Consider the following 25,000-nt stretch of genomic DNA (forward strand, 5'->3'; position numbering starts at 1 on the left):
TGCACAGTATCCAAAGTCACATAGATAAAATAGATAAGCAAACAGTTCAGCCATTTGCTTCAGAAGCTGTAGTTACATTGAGCTGCTGCCCTTTTTTTTAAACTTATCATGCATTATTACTTAGTATATGGAAGAAAGTTCAGATATTTTAGCAGTAATGAAAATGTATAAATCAGGGAATTTCATCCTTGGTTAAAATTTCTGATTCTTTTTAATTGTTTTGATACCCCCCCCCCCCTCCCACACACACACACACACACACACACACACACACACACACACTCTGCCATCTGTCACTAGTCATGACCCAGAAGCCTCTCTGATCTTCTGCTTTACCTGACATACCTGGCACTACTGATAGACTAGGTCCCAGCAAAATGTAGAATATCAGTGTGTGAGTTCAGGGAGAGGAAGGAGAAAAGTTCACGGTAACTGGCTATTGCATCTTCCTTACAGCCATGGAAGGCGTTCCCTCCCCATTGTCCTGTCCCATGCCCAGCATGCAGTGATGTCCATGTAGAACTAGTCCATTGATGAACTGCTGGTGCACTTTCACAGTTTTGCAGCAGAACTTTAATCCACACTCTTCACCAGTGGATAGTCCTCAGATGCTTAGCTCACTGTTAAGGCCATTTATCCACATTCGTACCTTATTTTGATGGTTATTGGTGTAGGTCGTGAGACTGTAGTCCCTGATCATGTCATATTAATTAGTGCCTATGGATGGGCTTTATACTGCTATTTGTTACAGTAGTTACTAGCAGTTTATGGAATGTGAATTACAGGGCATTGAAATAAATGTTCTTCTCCATACACTTTTTGTACAAGTGGCTGGAGAATGAGAGTGCTGTCTGGTATGTGAGCTACCAGCAACTTTTTCATCTTTAACAAATAGCCTACTGTTTTAACCTTTTAACCTCCAGGTGCATATTGTGTGACTGAGGTTACACTGTATCAAAACTTGAGTCACCTCTAAATGACACAGTCTTAACATTGCTAACAAAGATTGCAAAAATGCTAAACTCCGTAGCAGTAACCACTTTCTCTTTCCCACTGTCCAAAAGAGAAGCTAAAGAAGCTAAGTGATCTGGCGATCTCCCTGCATCTCAGCAATACATATCATATACCTTTTAGCTATCAGAACAAAACCTTGCATTTCATACTGATGTTCTAACATCATCTGTTTTTTGTGAACTTTTCATCTTCTCAAAGTGATGATCACTTATGCCAGCTTATCTGAGAATGATGGTAGGTGGGTATCTTACGCTGGAGACATCAGACTTTGAGAGATTCCTCGAAAAATAGAAGCACCTGGGAACATGAAAGTTTGCTATGGAAACCTTGCATCTGTGTTAACACAAGTTTGACTTTCACTTGAAAAAATCAAATAGATTCAAGTACACTGCTGTTGAGAAATTTTTTTCTAAACATGCCAGGGGTACATAGTAGTATGTGATATGCAGTTTAGTTCTTCCATTTTGAAATGCACACACTTCATTGTAAGCAAACTGTACACAAATCACAGGAAATAAATGTTAGCTTTTAATTTCTCCTGGTAGAACAAACGTGGCATCATTAAAAAAAAGATACAGGTAGCATTTTGCAAATTGTGGAACATGCACAATATACATGTACAATTGTTTAGTTGTCATAAGGAGATAATGTGTGCAATGAAATGGTTCCTTTCATTTCAGCCTTTTGTGTAGAACCTTGTATAGTGGCTTCAATGGAAATTGCAAGTCTTTGCTAGTCCTTCTGGAGTTTGACTTTCGCTTTATCACTTCACAGATGTGTATTCCTGCCTGACCAGGGAGCCTTTTTTGTGAATTATGTAATTGCTGCAGCGTTTATTGGCAGTGGCATGGAGCTTATACGTCTGCCAGGCCTCCTCCTTTATACCATACGCATGGCAATGGCAAAGTCAGCTGCTGAACGAAGGAACATCAGACAGGTAAAAAATAATTCTTACTCAAGTCAGGCATTCTGTATATAAATATAAATTTGACTGACAATGGAGGTTTAAGACCAACTATAAATTATACGTTGAGAGTTTTCACAGGACTGTCTTATAATTTAACTTCAGTTTTATATTTTTTTTATATATTTCTAAATAGTTGAGAGTGTTGCTTCTTGCTCTTTTTATTTCTGGTTGCATGCAATTTATTTATTTTATATCGCTTACAAGGTTGGTCTTCAAGGTTCAAGACCATTTTTAGTGATAACTAGGTAAAGAGTCACTGAAAGAAAAATACAAAATTATTGCAAGATAAGTACATAGAAATATGGAAAATACTGCACCAATAAATATCCACAGCACATTACATAAAAGAGCATTCCGTATACTTTCATTACAGAATGTAATGTCCAAAGAAATGTCATCCTGTAAGACAGTGAATACAATTTGGATATGTAAGCTAGGTAAAAGGGGTAATGTGATTTTGCAAGTCACAAGTTGACAAACAGTAAAGGGAAATTTTTACATTAAGACTTAAAAGAGAAAGTCTGAATGAAGAGGTCAAAGCCAGAATCAGAGGGGCTGCAGCCAACTGGCATAGTGTGTCATATGTAGTCTATGCCAGAAGAATGCAAAAGAAGCTGAAAAGTAAGGTGTACAAGACAGTGGTAAGACCAGTACTACTGTATGGTACAGAAACCTGGGCAGTAAAGGCAGAGCAGATGAAAAAGCTAGAGGCGAAGGAAATGAAGTGCCTGAGAAGGGTGGTAGGATGCACACTGTGGGACAGACAAAGAAATGAGGACATAAGAGCAGAAGCCAAAGTAGCTCCAACTGCAGAAAAGGTCAAAGAGAATAGATACGGTGGTGAGAAAAGCAGAAGACAGTCTGGTGAGGAACATTTGGGATGGACAGGAAGAAGGTAAGAGGAAGCAAGGACATCCAGCAAAGAGGTGGATGGATTGTGTGAAAGAAGATCTGTGACAGTCAGGCATGAGTGTTGCAGAAGGCAGTAGTGTGGCACTGAATTGAGATTGAGTTGGTGACAGTTAACACGATACCCTGACCCCATGTAGAAAAAATGGGGAAAAGGGGGCTGATGATAACTTAGAGGAAGTACTTTGACCTCACAGATGGTGTAGAGGAGTAAAGCCCTGACTGTGATCTAGGCAACGTAAGTTCATTTAACTGCTCTGGTGCTTGACAGTGCAGGCAAGCAGGATGTGTGCCTATCCTGTGAGACAGTGGGCAGGGCAATGCTGGACCAGATTGCTCATAGTCCAGATGGAGGCCATGGCTGATATCAAAGGATGTGGGCTTGCTAAGTGAAAGGGCAGCTTTTGTAGAGATTGTAGCTGAATGTTAAAATTTAGGGCATGTAAAATATTGCATGATAACTATAAGTCAGAGGAGGTTAGAAAGATTGAGAAAGGAGATTGCAAATGCAGTTTATGAAGGAACAATGGAAGGGATTTTGTATGGCTCCCAAGTGTGCAACAGAGTCAAGAAGGTTAAGGTTTTTTCTTTGGAAGTGTTTATATAGATATTGTATCCTAAGCAGACTTCAGAGAATTTGTCCTCACGTATTCAGCAAAAGCTGAATGTATGATGGGAAGGAAAAGAAATTGGGAACATGTTTCTTCGGAGTGTAACAAGATGATAGATTTTAAAAATTCCCTACAGACTTCTTCAGAAAAGTTGGAGGAGAAGATGGTTGTAACTAATAAAATTATTCTTTTGATTGAGCAGGGACACTGGATTTGAATTGCCCAGACATAGTAAAGCCTTACTAAGTTTAATGTTATTGGTCGCAAAAAAGCAATTTCTATAAAATGTAAATAATTTACAATTGAAGTACTGAATATCATAATGGTGATTAAAAGAACTGGAGGTGGGATGTTTAGAAAAGGGAAGGAGCAAACTGCATACAAAAGAAATGGGATTTTTTTGGAACAATACATGCAGAATAATGTTCAGAGGAAGGAGTGAGTTTTAAGGGAATGCAAGAATTGAGTAATTTGGGTAATGTTGGCGTAAATGATTGTTAAAAAAAACCTGCCTTTATGCTGCATGAAAATAATGCAAATGTCACTGTTTTTTTGTTACTGTATCTGTACTTATGTCATAGTGTAAGTTGTGATTTAATAAAGATGTTTTGAAAAAAAAAAAAAAAAGGCAGTGTGGTTGGACAAGAGAAATGTCTCCATTCTGTGGCAATGAGCACCCCATACATAGGCCTTGTCTTATTGCATGATCAGCCTTCAAATGACTCCATCTTGTAGTGGAAGGGTTTAGGGCGCAACTAATGCAGCACCATATCTATCAACCTTTTAGGACAGAAAATCTAGACAAAGGCAAAAATAATAGAGGACAAAGCTCCAAACATAGGGACAAATTTTAAATATTGCTCTCATAAACTTAGAAGATTGCTAGAATATAAGGAATTGTGTTATCCTGCATTTTCTGAAGGCTATGAAGTCCAAAACTCAAATGCTTGTCATTTAGTGAATTCAGTCCTCGTGACTTTCCACAAAAATCTAGAAAACCGCACATTTTATGAGGATTGGACCAAAATTACAAGGCAAAAAATCTGGATATTCTGTGAAAAGCCGGGCAGTTGGAAGGTATGTGTAGACCTGCTATCTCTGCTAGTAGATATGGTGGCTCCCAGACTAACCAGCCATCCCCATAGTAAGCCTGTTTAATGGTGGTAATGGGAGCATTGGAAGCTGTGACCTAGAGGGGCTGAACTCCCAGGTTACATTTCAAAACTTAGAGGATATGTGACAAGTCACAAGATCAAGGGAACTGTGCTGCAGCAGAAGATACAAAACACTCCTGCAATAAGTGAGCTTGATCTAAAAAAAACAAAGTAAGGAAGTATGTAATTAGTTAAGTATAGAGGATGTTGATTTCAGCTTTTTGCTAGAAGAATGCAAAGGACAGTATTATTGAGTTTATTATTGGGTTTGGTAATTTTCAGTAGGAATTGATTTGTTAACCTTAGTTCCCTGGAAAAAGAGTACCAAGAAAGCAAATCACTGAGGACCAAGCTTTGATTATCAAATGGTAACTTAAAAGCTCATTGTAACCTATATGTACTTAAATTTATTTTCTAGTGCCATCCAACTAAATGTATGTAGTACAGTAAAGTGATGGGAAATAGAAGGCTTGTTTGCTACAAATGTAGATATTTTCATGGTAAGTTGTCAGTGACTTTAATAGGTGGTGGTTCAAAATTTTCATGACTGTTGCACAGTATAAATGGTTAGAGAGTGGTAGATGCTCAGCTCATTTCATCTTTGTAATCGAGAGTTAGGCAAAGCCTAGTCTCTAGAATGCTCCAAGATTTTATGTATGTTCAAATGATAAGTTTCTGTCAAAGGAAATTCCTAGGTATTTCCAGAGAGAGAGAGAGTCTCTGTTTCAGTATTTAAACCTTTTAAGGAGAAGTTTACATTGTGAAAGTGTACTTTTGAGTCAGGCTACTTAATATAATTGTATGCACCATGAATCTTAGGAAGTGCAAGGCAACTGAGTCTTGCATCCATTTACGCCTTGCCAGTACCTGCCCTTAGACCATGCCTCCTTTTTCAAGGAGATCTAGGCCAGCCAAGCCAGGGGTGAATTTAGGAAGACACATCCAGTTCTCTTTTGAAGGAAGGTAATGTATTACACTGCTTGGTTTGCATTCAGAATCTATTGCAGAGGAGGGAAAGGCACTGCCTAATGAACCTTTCTCTTCATGTTTTATTTATTTGATGATGAAAATTTAGATACCTGGTTCTGGTATTTGAGGAAAAATAAAGAGACTGAGTAAATAGCTTTAATCAAGAACTGATCAGAAAGTGATACATAAAAGCAGATTCACAACACTGGGTTGCTAATGGCACAAAAGTTGAGGCATTGATCTCCTTTGAGAACTCTCTGCAATACTGAATAAAGGGACAGTGTTTCCAGTCTTTTATGGAAGCATAGGGTTTTTAAGTCACTAACATTCTTAATTGGGAACCTCTGGGATTTTGTAGTTTGTTTAGTGAGGTACATCTCAAAGGGGTCATTGTATTAATTAACTGGCCTAATCAATGCTTAAAAAAGGGGGCAGTGACCTAGAGGGGCACAGCACAATAATAATCTATGTTTGTAAAGACCAGTTCACAAATATGTTTTCTTCTATGTTGTTTAACAATATGGTCTAGGGAATTTGTTTATTAAGTCTAAAGAATTTTTGGACATATCCAACATTAGAGATATAAAAGCTCCAGTTTATTTGAGGTGTAGTTAAAGTCTCCCAAAGTCTTATTTATAGGGAGTTAATCAAGTACATTTAGTATCTTTGCATGATTTTCAGAGGTATAGAGTTAAATTTGTAACCGGCTATAAACTAATAGTTGGTCTTGTTTAGTGTGATTTGGACCTTAATGAGTTACATTTGTGGGTCTCTGGGAATCTGTCTAGAGGTGATATGGTCCCTAAGAAATATGAAGATGCCAGTAGAGTATCCATCACATCAAAAGGCATGGTTGGCACAAAAACGTGGATGAGGAGGGAATGCTTTCTGAAGTTTTAAATCAAGTTTTAGTTATTACACAAATATGAATATATTTCAAATGCAGGGAAGCCTCAAGATCACATAGCTATTTAAGACTTCTGACATTTAGATTTGATACGTTAGATATGTTGGGATGTCCATTAGCTGGATTCTGCTACTCCCTCCGTACTTTTTTAGTCAATGTTGTTAGCCATTATGCAGATACCTTGGAACGAGAGGTGCAGGCCAACCTTTGTAAATTAAGGAGGATTGTCTAGCATCTTTTCCCATACTGACACATACTGTATCCTCCTGGAATGGCGCAAACTATTTAGGCACTTGTTGAAGCCATTTACCTTTTCTTTGTACTGAGGTATCATTCTTGGAGAAAGGAGGATTCCACTCAAGGCCTGCATTTTGCGACATGCATGGAGAGTTCTAACATATCTTTCTGCATATTCCTCAGAGTTTTGCATCTCAAGTCATTGACCCCCACATGGGCCACCACTATGTCGTAGTAATATTTGGTAGGTTAAGTGGTCTTAAGGGCCCTTGAGATATCCAAGATCCTGGCACCTGAAAGACAGGTTACCTTTACTCTGTCTTTGTCCAGCCTAGTGAGAGGAGTAATCAGTGTCCTTAAGTATAGAGTCACCAACCACTATAAAATATTTCTTTCTGCAGAGTGGTCTGATGCACTGGCTTTGAAATAATTTAACTTTTGGTGAGAAACTTTTGAAAGTTTACCCGAATGTGTTTTGGTGCTGGATTTTTGCTGAGACCTAGTCTTCATGGTCCTAGGAGGTTTTGGCAGTAATTTTCCTTTTCTTTTCTGTTCTTTTTTTGAGTGAAGCCTCCTTATTTGTTAAATATTTGCATCTATCACAAACAAAATCTCTTTTGTTGAGTAAGAGTTCATTATCTGTGAGCATAAGCATTACACTGCCTATGGATATCATGTGCTGTGAAGCTGACAACAGAAGGAAATAAGCAGGCTGTCCTTCCTCTTTGTACTGGACTGTGCACTAAACAGACCGGAATATATGAAGGCGAGAAAAACTCAAGCTTTAGCAGTCTAAGGAAAGGAACTATTAGTTTGGTCTTCTAGGAGTAACTAGTATGAGCATGTGAGATGAGAGTGGGAAGAGCTACCAACGAAAATGTTGTAGTAAGAGTAAGTAGCAATCCAAGAGCAGTACTACCTGGTTTGGTGGGCACCCTTTACTCAGGATCTTTAGACGGCTATAGGAGGGAAAAAGTATTTAAATAGTTAAAATGAAATCTCTTAGCAAAATTGTCATTTTGTACTTGAAAATAATCAATGAAGCAGGAGGAGGAGGGATTTTTTATGGTCAAATTAACCTAAGGGACTAGAGAGGAAGAAACACACTGGGTTTAAGAACATGTCAGAGAGCAGGGTGGGATTCTTTTTTAGACACTTAGCTCTCCTGCTGGATAGTCTGAGACTGACACAAAAAAAGTTGAAGGCCTGCCAAAAAGCTGTGCCTGTGACCACAATAGCAATTAACTGCAACCCTTTCACCACCTGGAAGCAATCAGAATGTAAGCAGCTCAACTTGATTCTCAAATTGTCTCATAAAAGGACAACCAGGATTTAATTCCAAAAGTCAAATCACTTAAAGGCAAAAGCAGTGCAGATACAAACAATCCAAAAACTGGAGGTACTGAAGACACCAGTGAGCCAGCGAGAAGTTTAAAAATTTATTAGTAATAAGCCAACAAGATTAAGTGCTTTCGTCAGTCTATAACCAAGACTTCATCAGAATCTAAAAATTCAACAAACTCTACAATATTTAAATAGTAAAAAATCACATGGCCACATCAGTTAGCAACAGAAGCAAATTTGTTAACCTTATGTTATCAAATACAAAAGAAGGTAGTTAGAATATAAGGTACAGGGTTTATACTTTATATGATTTTAAACGCAGTACACTACTGATTGAAATGCATTCATTAAAGCCAGGGGGCATACAAGCATTCAACTTTAGTTGCCACATCATTTCTCTGTATTCGAGAAGATCTTCCCATGGCCCTCTCCTCATATTCTGGGGTACAAAATCCAATCCAAAAAGTAAAAATGAATGATCAGGGTGTATTTCCTCATGCTTGCGTAAAGATTTTTTAACATTCTTTTTCCTTAGATCTAGATTGTGCTCGTAAATACCCTCTCTAAATTTCCATTTGCGTTTTCCCACATAAAAACACAAACATTGAACACACTTTGCCACGTATACTGAACCCATTGAATTACAAGTGCAGTGGAATGAAGTAACCAACTTGTGGGTCCCTACCACTAGTGTGTTACCCTCAAAAATAAATTTGCATTGGTTGCAGAGTCCACACTCATAGGTTCCCTACCTCTTGGCTGAATTTGAAGCCAGTTTTTCACTGCCTTACAACAGTTTTTTCAAGTTCTTCCCTGTCCTATATGCTATACATGGTCTATCATCAAACTTCTCAAAATCTTTCCCATAACAAGAAAATGTTTTCCAGTTCTTACAATAGTATGTTACCAATTGCATCACTGCCCACAGTGTAAGTTGTGAGAAATGCCTTGTCATAATTTTCAGTATTGTTACTTGTAGCATGTGTGTCATTAACATCCTCTCTAATCTGAGTAGTGGAACCCCTAAAAAGAGGTAGAATGGTGCCCTTTTAGTACTCACCTCACTATGAATACTAACAATCAGTTTCAGTGGATACCCTCTTGCCTTGGAACATGTCAAGAAGTTTGTTACTTTCTTGCTCAAACATATTGTCATCAAAAATCATTTTAGCCAGACGAATAAATTGTCCCTTTACCACCCCTTTCTTAACATGTCAAGGGATGGCAACTTGTGTAATGCAAAAGGGAATTTGAATAGTGAGGTTTCATGTAAATGTTAGTAGTAAGCCTCTCCTTAACATGATCTTTGGCTATTAGCACATCTAGGTAGCTAATGCTTTCAGTGCTGTAGGAATAAGTTGTGTCTTTCGGCTTTTCCCGGTTAGGGGTCGCCACAGCGGAACTCTGATCCGCTAATAATTCGCAGTAAATTTTTATGTACTGGCTTGCCGGGCCTAACGCACAAACTTCAATGAAGGAATGCCCATTCACGCATGTCGCTACGCAGAAGACGCTGTAACTGAGAATTGAACGGGCAATGTCTAACTGTGAGGCGACAACACTACTGCAGCACCACCACCGCAGTGCTGTAGGAATAAGTAAATTTCAAAAACGAGGTATTGGAATTCAAATAATTTACCAAGTCAGTTGCTGCTTCTTCATTCATTTCCCCTGCTAAAACATATCCTCCAAAAATCTGGCATAGATTTTTAATGCCTGTATTTTTGGGTTACTCAGTATGTACTATTTTTCCCACTGCACCCGTGATTATATTAGCATACAGGGGGGCACAAGCCGCCCCCATCGCTGCACCTCTTTTCTGCTTAAATTACTGTCCTTCAGTATTAAACAGAGTTGTAGTCTAAATTTATTTCCATCAATGTGACCAAAACTGCAGTTTTCATCAAAACAATATGTTCTTAAATCCACTAGTAATTCTTTAAACCATTCAAGACCCTGTTGGTGGGGAATAACATTAAATAAACTAACAACATTTACTGTTACAAAACATAATGCTTTTGAATAGTTAACTCCCCTAAGTTTTGTCAAAACATCCCAAGAGTCCTTACAGAGGTGGTGGTATCTTGCTAAACAATTTTTACGCTTCAAATCCACGTATTTTGCCATGGCATGTACCTTAGAAGTACTGGCGTTAACAATTGGCCTCGTAGGAGGATCCATCAAATCTTTATGAAGCTTTGGTATGCCAAAAATGGTTGGCACTATGGGATATTTCACTTTAAGGAAACTCAGTGTTTCCCCATCTATTTGCCCTTGGTCAAACATGTCTTGCAAGAAAAAAATCTATTTTCCTGTATACCACATGAATATAATTTTGTGTAGTTTCTTCGTACATATCATCATCAGTGATGTGAAGAAACATTTTGTTAAAGTAATATAAGTAACTGGGATCATACCATCGATAATATGAGGGGATTCTTGCATGAGATAAAGAATTTGGGAGCTGCCTCTGTCCATTAGTAGTACATAAGGCAGTCCTGGGGTAAATTTTCTGTTTCCCATCCATTGTTCTAAGTTGCGCTTTATAATGGATGGATGAACTTTTTTTTTTGTGGAGGAGCAGTCTGTTCCACAACAGTGTTATCCTCCGTGAGGCATAGCTATCCCTGCAAACCATTCAGTTGGTGTTGAGTAGAGGTTTAGATGACTAGACCGAGTATTTCTGATGCCATTTGACTTGGTGATGTGTAGTAAACAGTCTGTATTGGGTCAGAAGATGCCTTATGTGCCAGACACTGGTTACCTTTTAGCAGTCTGTAGGATACACAGTATAGTGACAGAGCTTTGAGTCAGTCTATGTAGAATGTATTGTTTAGGCCTTGTATCCTTTTAGTAAGGTATCTCTCTGAGTGTTTCAGTTGCTGCATGTGTTTGAACAGATGCATGCCAAAGGGGTCATTATATACAACAATTGGCCTGAGGGCTGAGTAAATGGGGCAATGACACTCCTATGTCTGGACACAATTCCCTTTTTAATAAGCTGTGCTAAATATAAGAACACATGTCTGTCAAAAGTTAGGTGCCTGACCACCTATGTTCCGAAATCCTGAACAAGTGGGTCAACTCTTAGGGGAGTATTGTCAGTGTGGTAGTTCCCTGGGGTAGATGACTTTGCAAAGGGTACAGTAATGCATTTTTTGTCATTTAGTTTCAGACCATGATTTTGACACCAATTATTTATTTGAGGCAAACCTTCCTGCTGGATGGCTAAGTCATCTGAGGACTCAATGACTGCTTCTAGCTTACAGTCATCTGCAAACGTAGTCAGCCAGAGCCCTTGGGTATTGGCTTTTACTTCAGAAAAGTAGATGCCAAACAGTAATAAACAGTGACCATAATAGTCTCACTTATTACTAAAACATTGCCCTGGATAGATGCAGTCTTGGTGAACCATAAGAGCTGGAGTCTGCATCCTTGTGATTCTTAGATGCATGTGTAGTGGCTGTGCATTGTGAAGGTGGGTATGTTGTTGCTTGAACTAATATCTGAGGTTTCTTAGACTTTAGCCTGAGAGGCTTAGGCAGTATTCTGTTGACCTCAGTATAAGAAGATTTAGTGGAAGTGGTTTGTTAGTATATGTATTCCTACCGAACGAGTTCTAAGGTGAGAAGGTAGCCTTCAATTTAATTAAATACTCATTCCTTTCACACACACAATCATTATCCAGTAGCAAAAGAGTTTTTCAGTAACCCTGCCTCTGAATACCTACTGCTGTCAGGCTGGCTACATCAGTACATTGGGGGGATTCCATATTGGCCATTCCAAAGAGATTACAACAAAAAAAGGATAGGTTAATAACTTACACTTGGTGTAAGACTGAGGGAGATAATTGACTGGCCTAGGAAAAGGGGATAATATGGGGTATGGATAAAGGATAAAACTATGAGTTATGAGTGCAGCAGTCAGAAATGCAACAGAAAATCGAAAATTTAGAAGTGGCAGAAATATGTAGAATCAGTGCTGAAATTGATAACAAGTGGAAAAGTTAATTCAAATAGCTTTACCCGATATGGTACTGGATCTCTACTGAACTAGTGAAAAGAATGAGCAATGGATAATCTATTGTAGTTGGTTGGGGGCAGTAACTGTAACAACTACAGGTAAATAAGTAGTGCAGTGTTAGTACAGCAATCTGCTAAGTAATAAAAGTATATCACATAGGTAACCCTATACTGACTAGTGCATGCAGTGCTGTAGAGCAGTAGCTTTGAATGCCGTAACTTAATAGTAAACAGTAACAAGCAAAAATACACCAGTGATTAAAAAGTGAAATCAGTAACTGTGATAAATAACTTAATTTGCTTTTTATGTACTTGGCATCAATTAACAGGCAACACTACTGTTATCTTAGATATTGTCAGAGTAGTGATATGTGACAGTGCAGTATTTAAACTTGATAATGCTAAGTCAGCATAGTAAAAGTGAACAGTAATGCAGTGTTATTTAAACACAGTAACAAAATTCAGCAGAACAAAAGTACTAATGTCAGCAGCGTGTACAGTTAGTAAGTTAATAAGCTAAAATGAAACAGCGGATTTTCACTGTGAAATAAAGCAGTAGTAAAATCTATCATGGTAGTACAACTAGTGTGTGTCAAAGAAGGCAATGAACTTTATATGATGTACAAGGGTGAGGGAGTTGCATTACTTTTTGTCGACTAAGCTCTTTTGTTGGCTACCTAATAGGATGAAAACCTGGTTTGCACTGTAGTGCTTGAGCAGCAGCATTCCAAACTGAACAAGCCTCCTGGTATTTAAAGTCAGTAAAGTTCTACCTTTGCCAGAGCTGGATCATCAGGGTCCCCCTATGCACACAGCAGGCCCCCCTGCAGCCATTCCAGCATCCCATTATTTGGCGATTTCTCCCCGTTGCCATAAACACTGTTTAAAACCTGTCAGTGCACATGCTGTTTTCTTCTTTACTTGTGCAGTCATTACAGATATTTGGATTTAATTTAAAATGAGTTTCAAACTTTATAGCACAGACACTGGCGGACATTTGCTGAACAAAGTAATACTGTCTCATAATTAAAACAGACTTAGCATTAACAGTAAACTTCTCTGTCCTTTAAGGCCACATTCATTGAAATGGCTTTGAAACTCACATTCAAAGAATATATATCTAGATAGTGGTGGATAAAGTTTGCCTTTGCACTGTTTTCAAATCATAGGCCCTTTACACACATTTTTAGGACCATCCATGCATGTGTTCTTTGATTTACCTTCCTGATCATATTAAATTGCATTACTTGTTTAATACAGCATCATTTGTTAAAAGTGTATTTTAAATTTGTATTTTTGAACATTTTTCCACTAAGCAATGAAATAAAACATATGAACCAGTAGTGACAAAACTGCCCATTTCAGAATATTTCAACCATAAAAAAACACTCCGGCAACATGCTCAATCTCTACAGAGCAAAACGTTATTTGAATAATTCCATATTAAAGAGATGTGTAACTAATGAAGTTGCTGCCAGCAAACAACTTTATATTTCAGTGTTTCATCTACAAGTTCAATGTCTGCTGGCTTTGAGGAATAAATTGCCGAGGTTACATTAAAAATGAGTAAGCTGGCAATGTTGCAGTAGAGAATGGTATAGGTTCATAGTTACTAGGCATCTCATCCAAAGGAGGACACACCTAGGAATGCAGCACCCTCATCCCCCCTTAAAGTGTGACAAAGTGTCAGCAATCCATATACATGGTGTGGGAGTAGAACTCCCAGCCTTCTGCATCAAAAGCCAGTATGCAACCAGTTGTGCTACCAACACTCCTTTCAAATTGTGTAGCACAAACTGTGACAATCATTTGGTAAACAAAACAGTTGCACATTGAAAACAGACTTAGCATGAGCAGCAATAAACTTATTTTCCCTTGCAGCTCATAATTCCTTGAAAATGCACAGAAGCTCACAATTCATTAAAAATGTACTGAAGCTCAATTACTTGAAAGTGCAGTTTGAGTAGTGTAGAGGATTCAGGTTCTTGTCTCCTGTAACTAAGGTACAGGCTTCAAAACTATTTGGTCACACACCAGTGTGTTGTGTGTGACCACCCTTGACCATATAGTTTTGAAGTAATAGAACTGGCCAGAGCAGAAGAGGCTTAATCAGTTAATAATGAACAAGCTAGATGGAGTCAAAGTTGCAATAGCCATCAGAGATCACCACCAGCATCAAAACATGAATCTGAGAAAAAAAAAATGGATTTTCAAAGAATTGAACTAGCAGCATCTGTTGTTGGCTGCAAAGAGGAACATGAAGTTGACTTTAAAATATTGAAACAGATAAAAATAGAATGAAAAAGATTAACTGGTTATTCCTCACTACATGTATTGGTGTAGAAGAGGACTCATCAGCAGTGGAAGCTTATAAGTCTGTAGGAGGTAACATTGCTTGACAGCTTACATCAGATGAAGTTCGCTTGCATAATCACCTTTCTGCATTTGATCTAGGATATACATTGGTGCACTTGGCTATTAATTTTCAGAGACAAGACTCAATAGAAGAGGGCTCTTTGGGATCACCCAATTTGAAGGGGTTTTCAGAGTTACACATTTAAGGCTCCTGTACATAGCACAAGCAAAAAACTATAATTCAGAGTGGAAAGGGATGATGTTGAAACAGGAAGGAAGCTCAAGAAACGAGGAGAGACTGGGATTTTGGGTGCAGGCTTTTAAGGAGAATAACATTAATAATACAGAATATTATATCCATAAAGTTAGAAAGTATTCTAAGAACTAAGCTAGCACAGGAATGAAAAAAACAGATCCTGCTGATAGGGATGACTGCAATTAGGGATATAGACAATAACCAAGAGGGGGATGGAATTTACTGAAGAAAACTGGCAAAGTAACCAAGGTATTAGGAGCAAATAACTAGAGAAGGAAAGATGCTAGAATGGGAAGATGCCAAGAATTTATTTGGACTGCGGGTTAGAGATTGCCTTCCCTATCAAGGATTGCTATCAGAGTATAGGCAAAGAGAAAGAAATAGAGGGTTCCTAAATGAAAGACCAACACTGGTAGAGTTTTTAGTAGAATCTAGAACAGAAGTTGTAGGTCATAGTGCAAGTGATGTGTGCGCTATATCTTTAAGAAGCATGTCAAGGCTATATATGCACATATAAATTCCAGACACATGCAATCCCTAATGCCATTTTGAAAGAGCAGCCAGAGAGAGAGCATGCAAGACTGCAGTTCTTTGTATGCAAGTAACTTAAGTTAAAGTCAGTAAACTTCTATAGTGATGTGTTTGTATAAAATAAAGCTGCTTGAACAGAACCCACGAAGACTCCTCTTGTGTACTAGGTAGGAGAGCGACATGGTGTCAGAACCAGGATAGAAGAGAATAATATTCAGAGCCATGAGGTGCAGAGAAGCCAGTGAAGGTAAACTTGAGAGAAAAAAGCCCAAACAGAGCTAGAAAACAAAGATAATGAGAAATAGCACAAACTGTTTATTTGATACGAAAGACAAAAAGGGGCATTACAAGGGCATACACTGCATTATTGAGCAAGTGGAAAGCACAAAAAGTTTGTTAACCAAGGAAATGTTTAAAATAAATGTATTTGATGAAACAATTAACAGTAGAGCAAACTGAGTGTGTTTAAGGCAAAACTGGGCATGTTTAGAGTAAAAGAGCAAAAGAAAAGTATGTTGGGCATGAAAAGGGCTTAAGCAAAAAGAATATAATGAGGGCAAAAAGGGCACATTAAGCAAAAATAAAGCAAGGCGGCTTCATGTGTTTTGGCAAAGTGCTGTGTTTTGGCATAACTGTGACTTCATATTGTATCAAGAGCATAACTAAAGTTATTCAAAGTGTCTCAGTGTGTGTAAAAGTGCTTACATATTGTGCTTATTACTGTGCATGTATTTCAAAGAGTTGTGTGTAAATTGCAACTATTTCATGAAAAACAGTCAAAGTATAGCCATTTCGAAAAGTTTCTTGTGCTGGGTATGTCTTTTCGCAAAGTGCCACCATTACAGAGCATTTCTCAAACTGTAAAGAGTTGCCTAGCAAGGTACCCTCATTTTGGGGACATGTCAGTGTGATGTATGCAGTTATTCACAAAGTGCAATTACTTCAAAGTATTACTGAGTTCTGGGAAAGAGATGTTTGATTTATTCGCATTGTGCTGTTATATGGTACATTTCTTACAGTGATTTCTTGCAAAAGATGCCATTACAAGAGTTGTACAGTGCCCGGGAGTTATTCAGTCACATCGTAAAGTTGTTGAAATTTTTCTTAAAATGATGGTAAACTACTTCAGCAAAGTGATGATACATGACTTTAGCATTTTAGCCTTTCAAAATGATATTGCAAAAGTATAAAGTGCCCGAGAAGTTTGTTTCACAAAGCCCAGTTTGTCTATTAGCATAATTTTGAAAAGCCCTAAAGGAATAAATTCAAAAGCATAATGGCATTGGACAAAGTTACAAATACTGGCCAAGTTTTTGGCATATGTACATGTATGTAAGTTTGTGCTTATTTGCACCCCTTCACTGGTATGTGTTAATATGACAGACTGAATTTGAAAACCCCTACCACTTTATTTGATCAGAATATTGCAGAGAATTGGAGAATATTTGAGTAAGAGTACAATATTTTTATACAAGCAGCTTATGCAGATAAAGATGCACACACCAGGGCATTCATTTTGCTAAACCTAGCTGGGTCAGTGGCCATAGAAAGAGAACGTTCATTTGTGTATGCACCTGCAGTATATGAAGGAGAAGGTGAAAATCATCATATTGCTGTGCAGGCTGAATCAAGGGAAGACCCCGAGTGTATGAAGCGCAAGTTCAGAGAAATGTGTAACGCCCAAACGAATACTATATTAGAGAGGTATTTGTTTTACACAAGAGATCAGAAACCAGGGGAAACATTTGCAGCTTATATAACTATATTGAGAAACGGAGCTAAAATGTGTCTGTTTGGTGATTTAAAAGATGAACTGATAAAGGACAAGTTTGTGTGTGGTATTAGTAGTGCTGCTGTGAGAAAGATTTTACTTGGTGACAGTGATTTAACATTGAGCAAAGCCATAGAGATATGTTAAATCCATGAGTTGACACAAGTATGCTTGCAAGTGACAAGAGCATGGTTTCAGTTGGCTTCAGAACAAATGTAGATAGTATACAACACGTGGCAGCTACAGGGTTTCCAGGGAAGGCACGTGGCTTTCCAGAATGTTCTATGAAAGGAGTGTGTTCAACCTTAGTGCATTTCAAGCATGAATCAGCAAAACCCAAGTTTAGCTTTTTTGTTAACTGTCGCAATTGTGGTGCAAATCATGAGTCTAAAAGGAAGAAGTGCTTACTATTTGGTCAGCAATGTGACAAGTGTAAAAAATGGAACCATTTCCAAAAGTTTTGCAAATCAAGTAAGCCTCACACAGTTGTAAAGGAAGGTCACACAAAAAAGCACATTGATCAAGTAAAGCCCAAGCAGTCAGCTTTCTATGTAGATGGTATATCGGCGCTTGGTGAAAGAGTTGATGCAATGAATTTATTGACAAGAAGCAAAGTGTTTTGTACTGTCCGGATTAATGGAAAATCCACAGAGCTCAAAGTAGATATTGATCTAAAGTGTAATGTTATACCAGCAGAGACATTTGCTAAAATGAGAACTAACGGTCAACTCATTGTGACTAGTGCGAGACTTGTTGCTTACGGAGGTGAAGAAATTCAGACTGAAGGTTCAGTGATGCTTTCATGTTATTTGGCCGAGAACTATTACAACTTGTTATTCTATGTAGTTCGAAGACCAGTGCAATCTTTATTAGGTCTCAAAGATAGTTTAAGAATGAATCTGCTTTCTTTTGCTAAAAAGTCCATCACATAAGTGGATTTCCAAGTTCTAATTTTTCTGAAGCCATTTTCTCAGCGTATGCTGTTGTTTTCGATGACAATTTAGGCAAACTTTCAGTTATGTATTCCATGATGTTAGACTCAGAGTTCACTCCAGTAGTCAGACCAGCAAGAAAAGTTCTGGTAGCCATGCAGGGTAAAGTTAAAGCTCAGTTGGACAAAATGATGCCGCAAGGTGTGATTTGTCCAGTTACAGAACCAACTGTGAATGGGTGGTGTCCATGGTAGCCGCTCATAAAAAAGGCTCAGACGAAATCAGAATATGTATTGACCCAAGAGGTCTGAACAAAGCATTAAAGAGACCGTATCATCCAATGTGCATAGTCACAGAAGTTGCAGCTGTAATCCCGAATGCTACTGTATTTTCTGTCTTGCATGCAAAGAGTTCATTTTGGCAAGTGATGCTTGATCGTAAATCCTCATTTCTAAGTACTTATAGTACTCCATTTGGCAAATACAAATTCCAAAGGATGCCATTTGGAATAAATTTGCATGCAGTGGAGCACATTTTTTCAGGTTATCCTTTTGCCAAAATAGTAGATGATTTATTGGTTGGAGGCAGTGGTGAAGCAGAGCATGACAGATTCCTCAAGAAAGTTCTAGACAGAGCACATGAAGTAAGCTTGAAGCTCAAGTCCTCTGAAGTGCAAATTCAGGATTCCAGAAGTTACGTACGTAGGTCATTTGTTTTACGAGTACAGGCTTGAGACCGGACCCGACCAAGCAAGCAGCTATTTTTGACATGTCAGTACCAGATAATGTACAAGTTCTACAGCATTTCCTAGGCATAGGCAACTATTTAGGCAAGATTATACCAGACCTCAGTGAGTTGACAGCACCTTTAAGAGAGCTAACATGCAAAAATGTTGCATGGTCATGGTTGGAACAGCACCAAGACCTCAAGCAGAAAATTGCCATCTCACCTACATTAAGATACTATGATGTGAACAAACCAGTTAATCTTTCCTGTGATGCTTCAAAATATTTGGTCTTGTTACAGTTATACTTCAAGAGGGCAGACAAATAGCCTATGCATCTAGAACACTAACCCAAACTGAGATGCAGTATGCTCAAATTGAGAAGGAGCTTTTGGCAATAGTATTTGCATGTTCCAAGTTTCATGATTATATTTATGGTGAACTATTCAGATTGAAACTGACCATCAACCTCTAGTTACTATTCTAAAGAAGCCTATGCTTTCCACTCCAGCGAGATTACAGCGAATGATGCTCAAATTGCAAAAGTACAATTTCAAAATGGTCTACACAAAAGGCAAATTGCTCTGCCTGATACCTTATCCAGATTGCCTAGAAATATGACAGAACAGCTTGATGCAGAGAAGTTTGACTTTGATGTGATGTCAGTGCGTAATTTTTCTACCACTAGACTTAATGAGTTAAGACCTCACACTCATACTGATCTAATTTTGCATTAGCTCAATCACTACTTTAATGTTGGATGAACAACAAAGCAATCTAGTGCACCACCTAAAGTGCAAACCTATTTTCCTTACAGAGATAAATTGTTGATGGAAGATGGCATTATTCTCTAAGGTCCTAAAATTGTTGTTCCTGCTTCCTTACAACAAGAATATATACTGATTTTAAATTGTGGTCACCCAGGATCTGCATTCACTAGCAAGTGAATTAGTATTTTGGCCTTCATTTCCAAAAGACATTGATAGAGTTCTTTCTTCTTGTTCAGTATGCAGTACTAGACCGCATTTGCAAAGAAAACCACATCAGCTAAGTCCAGTTCCTGAACTACCTTGATCTACTGTAGCAACTGATATCTTTGAGTGGAACAATCAAAACTACTTGGGTTTGTTAGACTCTTATTCGAATTGGTTTGAGATTGATCTACTACCTAACCTAACATCCAGTGCTATTACTAATTTGAAACGTCATTTCTCAGTTCATGGTAGTACACACATTTTTTCTGACAATGGCACTCAATTTACTAGCCTGTTGTTTCAGAAATTTGCAAAAAGAATGGGACTTTGTACGTCACTAGTAGTCCTGAATGTCCTCAGTTCATTGGTCTAGCTAAACATGCAGTGCAAAGCAATTACTTGAAAGGTCAAAGCATAACAATACCGATGTGTTCTTAAATTTGCTTAATCTCAGTAACATACCCCGTGATGATATTCTTGGCTGACCTGCTCAAATACTACATTCCAGGTAAACGAACTATGCTACCCATTATTTCCTGTTTATTGAAGCCTAAACCTAAGTACAGTAAAACCATCAAGGCTCAGTTGTTGAAGTGTAATGTCCAGAAATCTAGTTATGACGGATCGAGCATATTATTTCGACTTTTGAGGGAAGGAGAGACTGTACAAATCCAGACAACAAAAGGTTTTGATTGAATAGGACAGATGACAGCATCTGTAGTGAGCCAAGATCCTACCTGATAGACTCCGAAGGTGTGGAGTATAGGAGGAACCATGGACATCTTCCTGTACCAGAATCATCACCACCATCACAACATTGCTTCTGTGATGTAGATTCCAAATCTAAGAGTGAATCAGACATTGTTTCCATACCAGAATGTGCTCAAAATTCTGATTCCATTCCAGAAACTGAACTGAACATCCCACAGGTCAAACATTTTGCAGAGTCTTTTCCAGTTGTTAAATCTCATTCTCAGTTTTATGTCACATGATATGGGCGAATATCTAAGCCGAGTGTGAAATACACAGCAATGTGGACTTGATTGTATATATCTGTATGTTTAGTATTGTGTAATGCATGACATAGAATTACCTGTGATTTCTGCATCCCTCATAATATTGTACGATCTATTTCTCAGAGGGAGGATGTAGATTAGAGTACAAGTGATCTGTGCGCTATATCTTTAAGAAGCATGTCAAGGCTATATGTACATGTATAAATTCCAGACACTAGCAATCCCTAATGTTATTTTGAAAGAGCATCCAGGGAGAGAGCATGCAAGATCGCAGTTGTTAATTTGTATACAAGTTGCATAAGTTACTCAGTAAACTTCTATAGTGATGTGTTTCTATAAAATAAAGCTGCTTGAACAGAATCTATGAAGACTCTTCTATGGTGTTCTAGATAGGAGAGCGACAGTTGCCATTAAAATAGGAATAATTAGAGTATATAAAATATTGCATGATAAGTATAAGAATTAATCAGAGGAGGTTAGAAAGGATTAGGAAGAGATTGGATAAGCAATTCACAAAGAAACAATCGGGTGATATGTGTACATCTCCAAATATGCAACAAAATCTAGAAGATTTAAGTTTTTGCTTGGAAATGTTTACATAGATATATTTATACCCCAAGTAGATGCCACAGAATTTTTCTTCAGGTAGATAGCAAATGGAGATGTGATGGGGAAGAAAGAGGTAATTGGGAACATTTTCTGGGAGTTTAAGGATTTCTTGCAGGATGCACTGTTGGAGATGCTGGGTGGGCAGATTGGTGTGATGAGGGAGAGGATTTTTCTGAGCTATGATACAGAATCGGAATGCCTAGACATAAGGATTTGCTGTGTCTAATTATGGTGCTGCCAAAAAAGCAATTAGTAAAAAATGGAAATCAGAATCTAAACCAACTATATTAGAAGCAGTGAATATAGTAACAGAGATAAAACTGGAATTGAGATCTTTAAAAAAAGGTAGGAGCAAACTACATAGGGCAAATGGGAATTGTGGGAACAATACATACATACAGGGGAGGAATGAGGTTTAAAAGAAGGCAGGACTTAAATGAGCTATGTAATGTTTGACTAAAATTATTGGGTAGATAAGGGATGTATAATGTTTGCAACTGGGAGTGTGTCAGTATGGTTTGTGATGTAAAATGCTTGCAACTAAGCTTGTGTCAGTGTGGTTTGTTTTCATTTATATAAATGTATGATTGCTTATGTCATAATTGATGGTTTGATAAAGCTATTTCTTGCTTTAAAAAAGGGGCAGGAATTGAATAATTTATGCAATGCTGCTTAGGTTATAATATAAGCAAGCAAATAAACTGAAGTCCCACATTAAAAGGTTGACCATCCAATGAACATTAAATGAAGCAAGACAAAAGCTGGTCAAACACCAGGCTGTACGATAGTTCAACTACTTTAATTAAACAGCAATGGAAATAATAAAAAAGTGTAGCAGTCAACATCAAGATAAGCGCTTTCGGGTGTGTACCCTTCTTCAGATAAACTAAGCTACATCACAGTATTTAAAATAGTAAAAACCAATCAGAAACAATAATGCACCCTCCTCCTTTTCAAAAGCTGCTTTAAAGGAATTTAACCCTTTCAGGCCTGGAACCCTGTCCAATGTAAGTTCAGTGATAAAGTTCAAGAAAGTCATGCTTAACAAAATGGAAAGAATCTCCCTTTGATACCTGTTCAGTGTCGAGTAGCTGAATGCAGCTAGTGTGTCACTAATCCTAAATTATCTGTCAGAACCTCAGAAGACAGGCCTATCTTATGCATCATTAAAAGCTTGTGTTTCTGCTACTTCAGACCCTACTTGGACCCTCTTTTGTATTCTCAGCTAGCAAATAATTTCTAAAAGGAGTATTGTATATTTGAACACCCTTAAGGGACATCACCCCAGCATGAGACCTATCGTTTGGAGAAGGAAATCTTGGCCCCTTTTGAACCATTTAACAGACTCCATTTAAGTCCCAGCCTTGGAAGATATGTTTTTTGGTGACTGCGATACCTGCTAGGAGGAGCTCAGAACTACAGGCACTGATGCGTAGGGAACCATTTTTGATTTTTCATCACAGCATGGTATCACTTTATGCCAACTCTTTCATTACAAAAGTAGTGACTAAGATTTGGCTGAGACAGGCAGTCTGCTTCTCTGTATATTTTCCCTGTTCCACGGAATGAGAAGTAAAGAACATTGCATGCTTTGGATGCATATATGCAAGTGAGATTCTGTTTGAACTAAACAAAATATATTAGAAAGTCAGAACTGTTTGTGTCCTTTGCAAAAAGCCAGGGAGAGGAAGCCAGTAAATAAACTGACCTTATCTGAGATCTTGCCCATTGTGTCCACCATTGCTGCTGTGCTGTTGAAAGCCAGTGCAAAGGCATGTAAAACTTCATGGAGCTAGAGCCACAACAGCTACCACAGCATTCTCCAGAAGGGTTACCACCCAGTCAGTTCTGGAAACATTTACTTGGTCGTCAATTCACACCTTCTCAAAACATTATAACCTGGAGGATGTGCCTAGGGCTAGTGCAGGGTTTGCTACTTCTATTCTGCAAGATCTGCTTCCTAAGGGGCCAACCACCCACTTGTCCAGTGCTCTGGCAGTCATCCCATTAATGAGGACTGCTACAGTGAATAGTACATTGAACACAGTAAAGTTATGTTAAGAACCTAACATAATTCTAGATGTTTTGAATTTATTCACTGTTGCAGTCCATGGTCTCTTGCATCATTCCCTTTCTCTTTCTTCTTGGATGTTGCTGGGTTGGGTGGCATACCCTTTACTGCCTTGTACCCTACCTTTTCTCTTATTGTCTTACTAGAACCCTGTCTTCTTTGGGCTTTCATAAAATTCCTAAGAGGAAGCTTGGGCTTCATGGATATGCCATCATACTGGGGGACTATTCTTTAATGTTTAGCCTTCTATGTCCCACTCCTGCTCTCATATCTGAGAAAGTGCTCCTTATCCAGCCAGGACAAGAAGCATCCAAAGATGGCATCAGCTAATGCCCTGATTATATCTCTGACATCTTTGCATTGATTGGGAGGGAGTTAGTCAAGGTCACTGGAGAGGGTACACATCTGGAAATTGGGCAGTGTGCAAGAAGGATATCCCTTTGATGAGAACTACAACAGTAAATTTATGTTAAGTTCTTAACACAACTGTATCAATTTTTAATTCTCTTGCATAACTTTCTGCTTTCCTTTCTCAGTATATTCCTTCATGTTGGTGACATCAGAAATTCAGTGGTTTACTAGACTGCAGTTACTTTCACTAACACTGGTACCATATGAATTTAAGAATGTATAATATTTGTCTGCTCCAGTGGCACAAAAGGATAAAGTCCTGACTACAGCCCAGTCGAATTAGGTTTGATTATCAGCTTAGATGACTGACACAGCAGCAGGGAAAGATGGATGTGCCCATCCTTGGTGGGAGGGCATTCATGGCTGATTATTCCTTAGGGGAGGCATGGTTCAAAGAGGGGAGTTGCCTCTAAATGTAAAAACAACGAGCGTGGGAGGTGGGGCAGGGAAGTGGGTAAAGCAAACCTTACTGGTATGCCCTCAGAATCCACAAACAACCCCAGCAAGTCCTGGTAGGGTAGGAGACAAGCTGGCAGACCTGGTGTGGATGTAGGGCTCTGGGAGCTGGGCCAGTAATAAGAAATTTAAGGAGGACTCAAAAAATAAAAAAAAATAAAAAAGTTTAATGCCCATACTGCAAGAATCAATGCAGCTGCTAATACAGTGTATTTTATAAAGTATAACGGACATATAAGTGCTGTAATTCATATAGATCTGGTGAGCTGCTGTAACCTTGTTTTAGAGATGTTTATGCTCGTGTTTTATAAAGTACTGTACTGAAGAATGTAACTTTTTTCTGGCTAGGAAAATCACTGTGCATTTGCAGATGTAGGGTGGAATATTTTACACCATCAAGTACTACTCATTACTATCTGTAAAGTAGCTTATTTTGAACACATTAGATCTAATAGAACAATATTTCACACTTATAACACAGCAGAATCTGTTTCTGTGTCATGCCTATGTAAAGTGTAAATACTGGCTCTGCAAATACTGCTTTCAATGTATTAATTTACCAGTAAAAAGATTTACGTGATTTATTTTATGTACTATAACTGATTACAATCCTGGTTAGATGCCTTCCATAAAACATTAGTGCAATCCTTGCTGTATTTTAATGAAGGTCTTACTTTTAATGACAGTTATAGAATAAGATGTTGGGTAATTCATAGAATTCTTACCGCTTTCTGTCTGTTGTATATAAGCTGATATGTTA

The 25,000-nt window shown here is 38.2% G+C and overlaps 1 protein-coding gene across 1 annotated transcript in view; it reads left to right on the forward strand.

Moving 5' to 3' along the window:
* Positions 1–25,000, forward strand: part of LOC122792423 (CSC1-like protein 1) — a 740,103-nt gene that overhangs the window by 606,671 nt on the left and 108,432 nt on the right. Inside the window, exon 12 of the mRNA XM_044060212.1 lies at positions 1,789–1,951. Within this exon, the coding sequence (XP_043916147.1) occupies positions 1,789–1,951 (163 nt within the window). The remainder of the gene's footprint in view (positions 1–1,788; positions 1,952–25,000) is intronic.

The sequence above is a fragment of the Protopterus annectens genome, chromosome 1.part2 (assembly GCF_019279795.1).
Source record: "Protopterus annectens isolate FY-2018-M chromosome 1.part2, PAN1.0, whole genome shotgun sequence".
Lineage (NCBI taxonomy): Eukaryota > Metazoa > Chordata > Ceratodontiformes > Protopteridae > Protopterus > Protopterus annectens.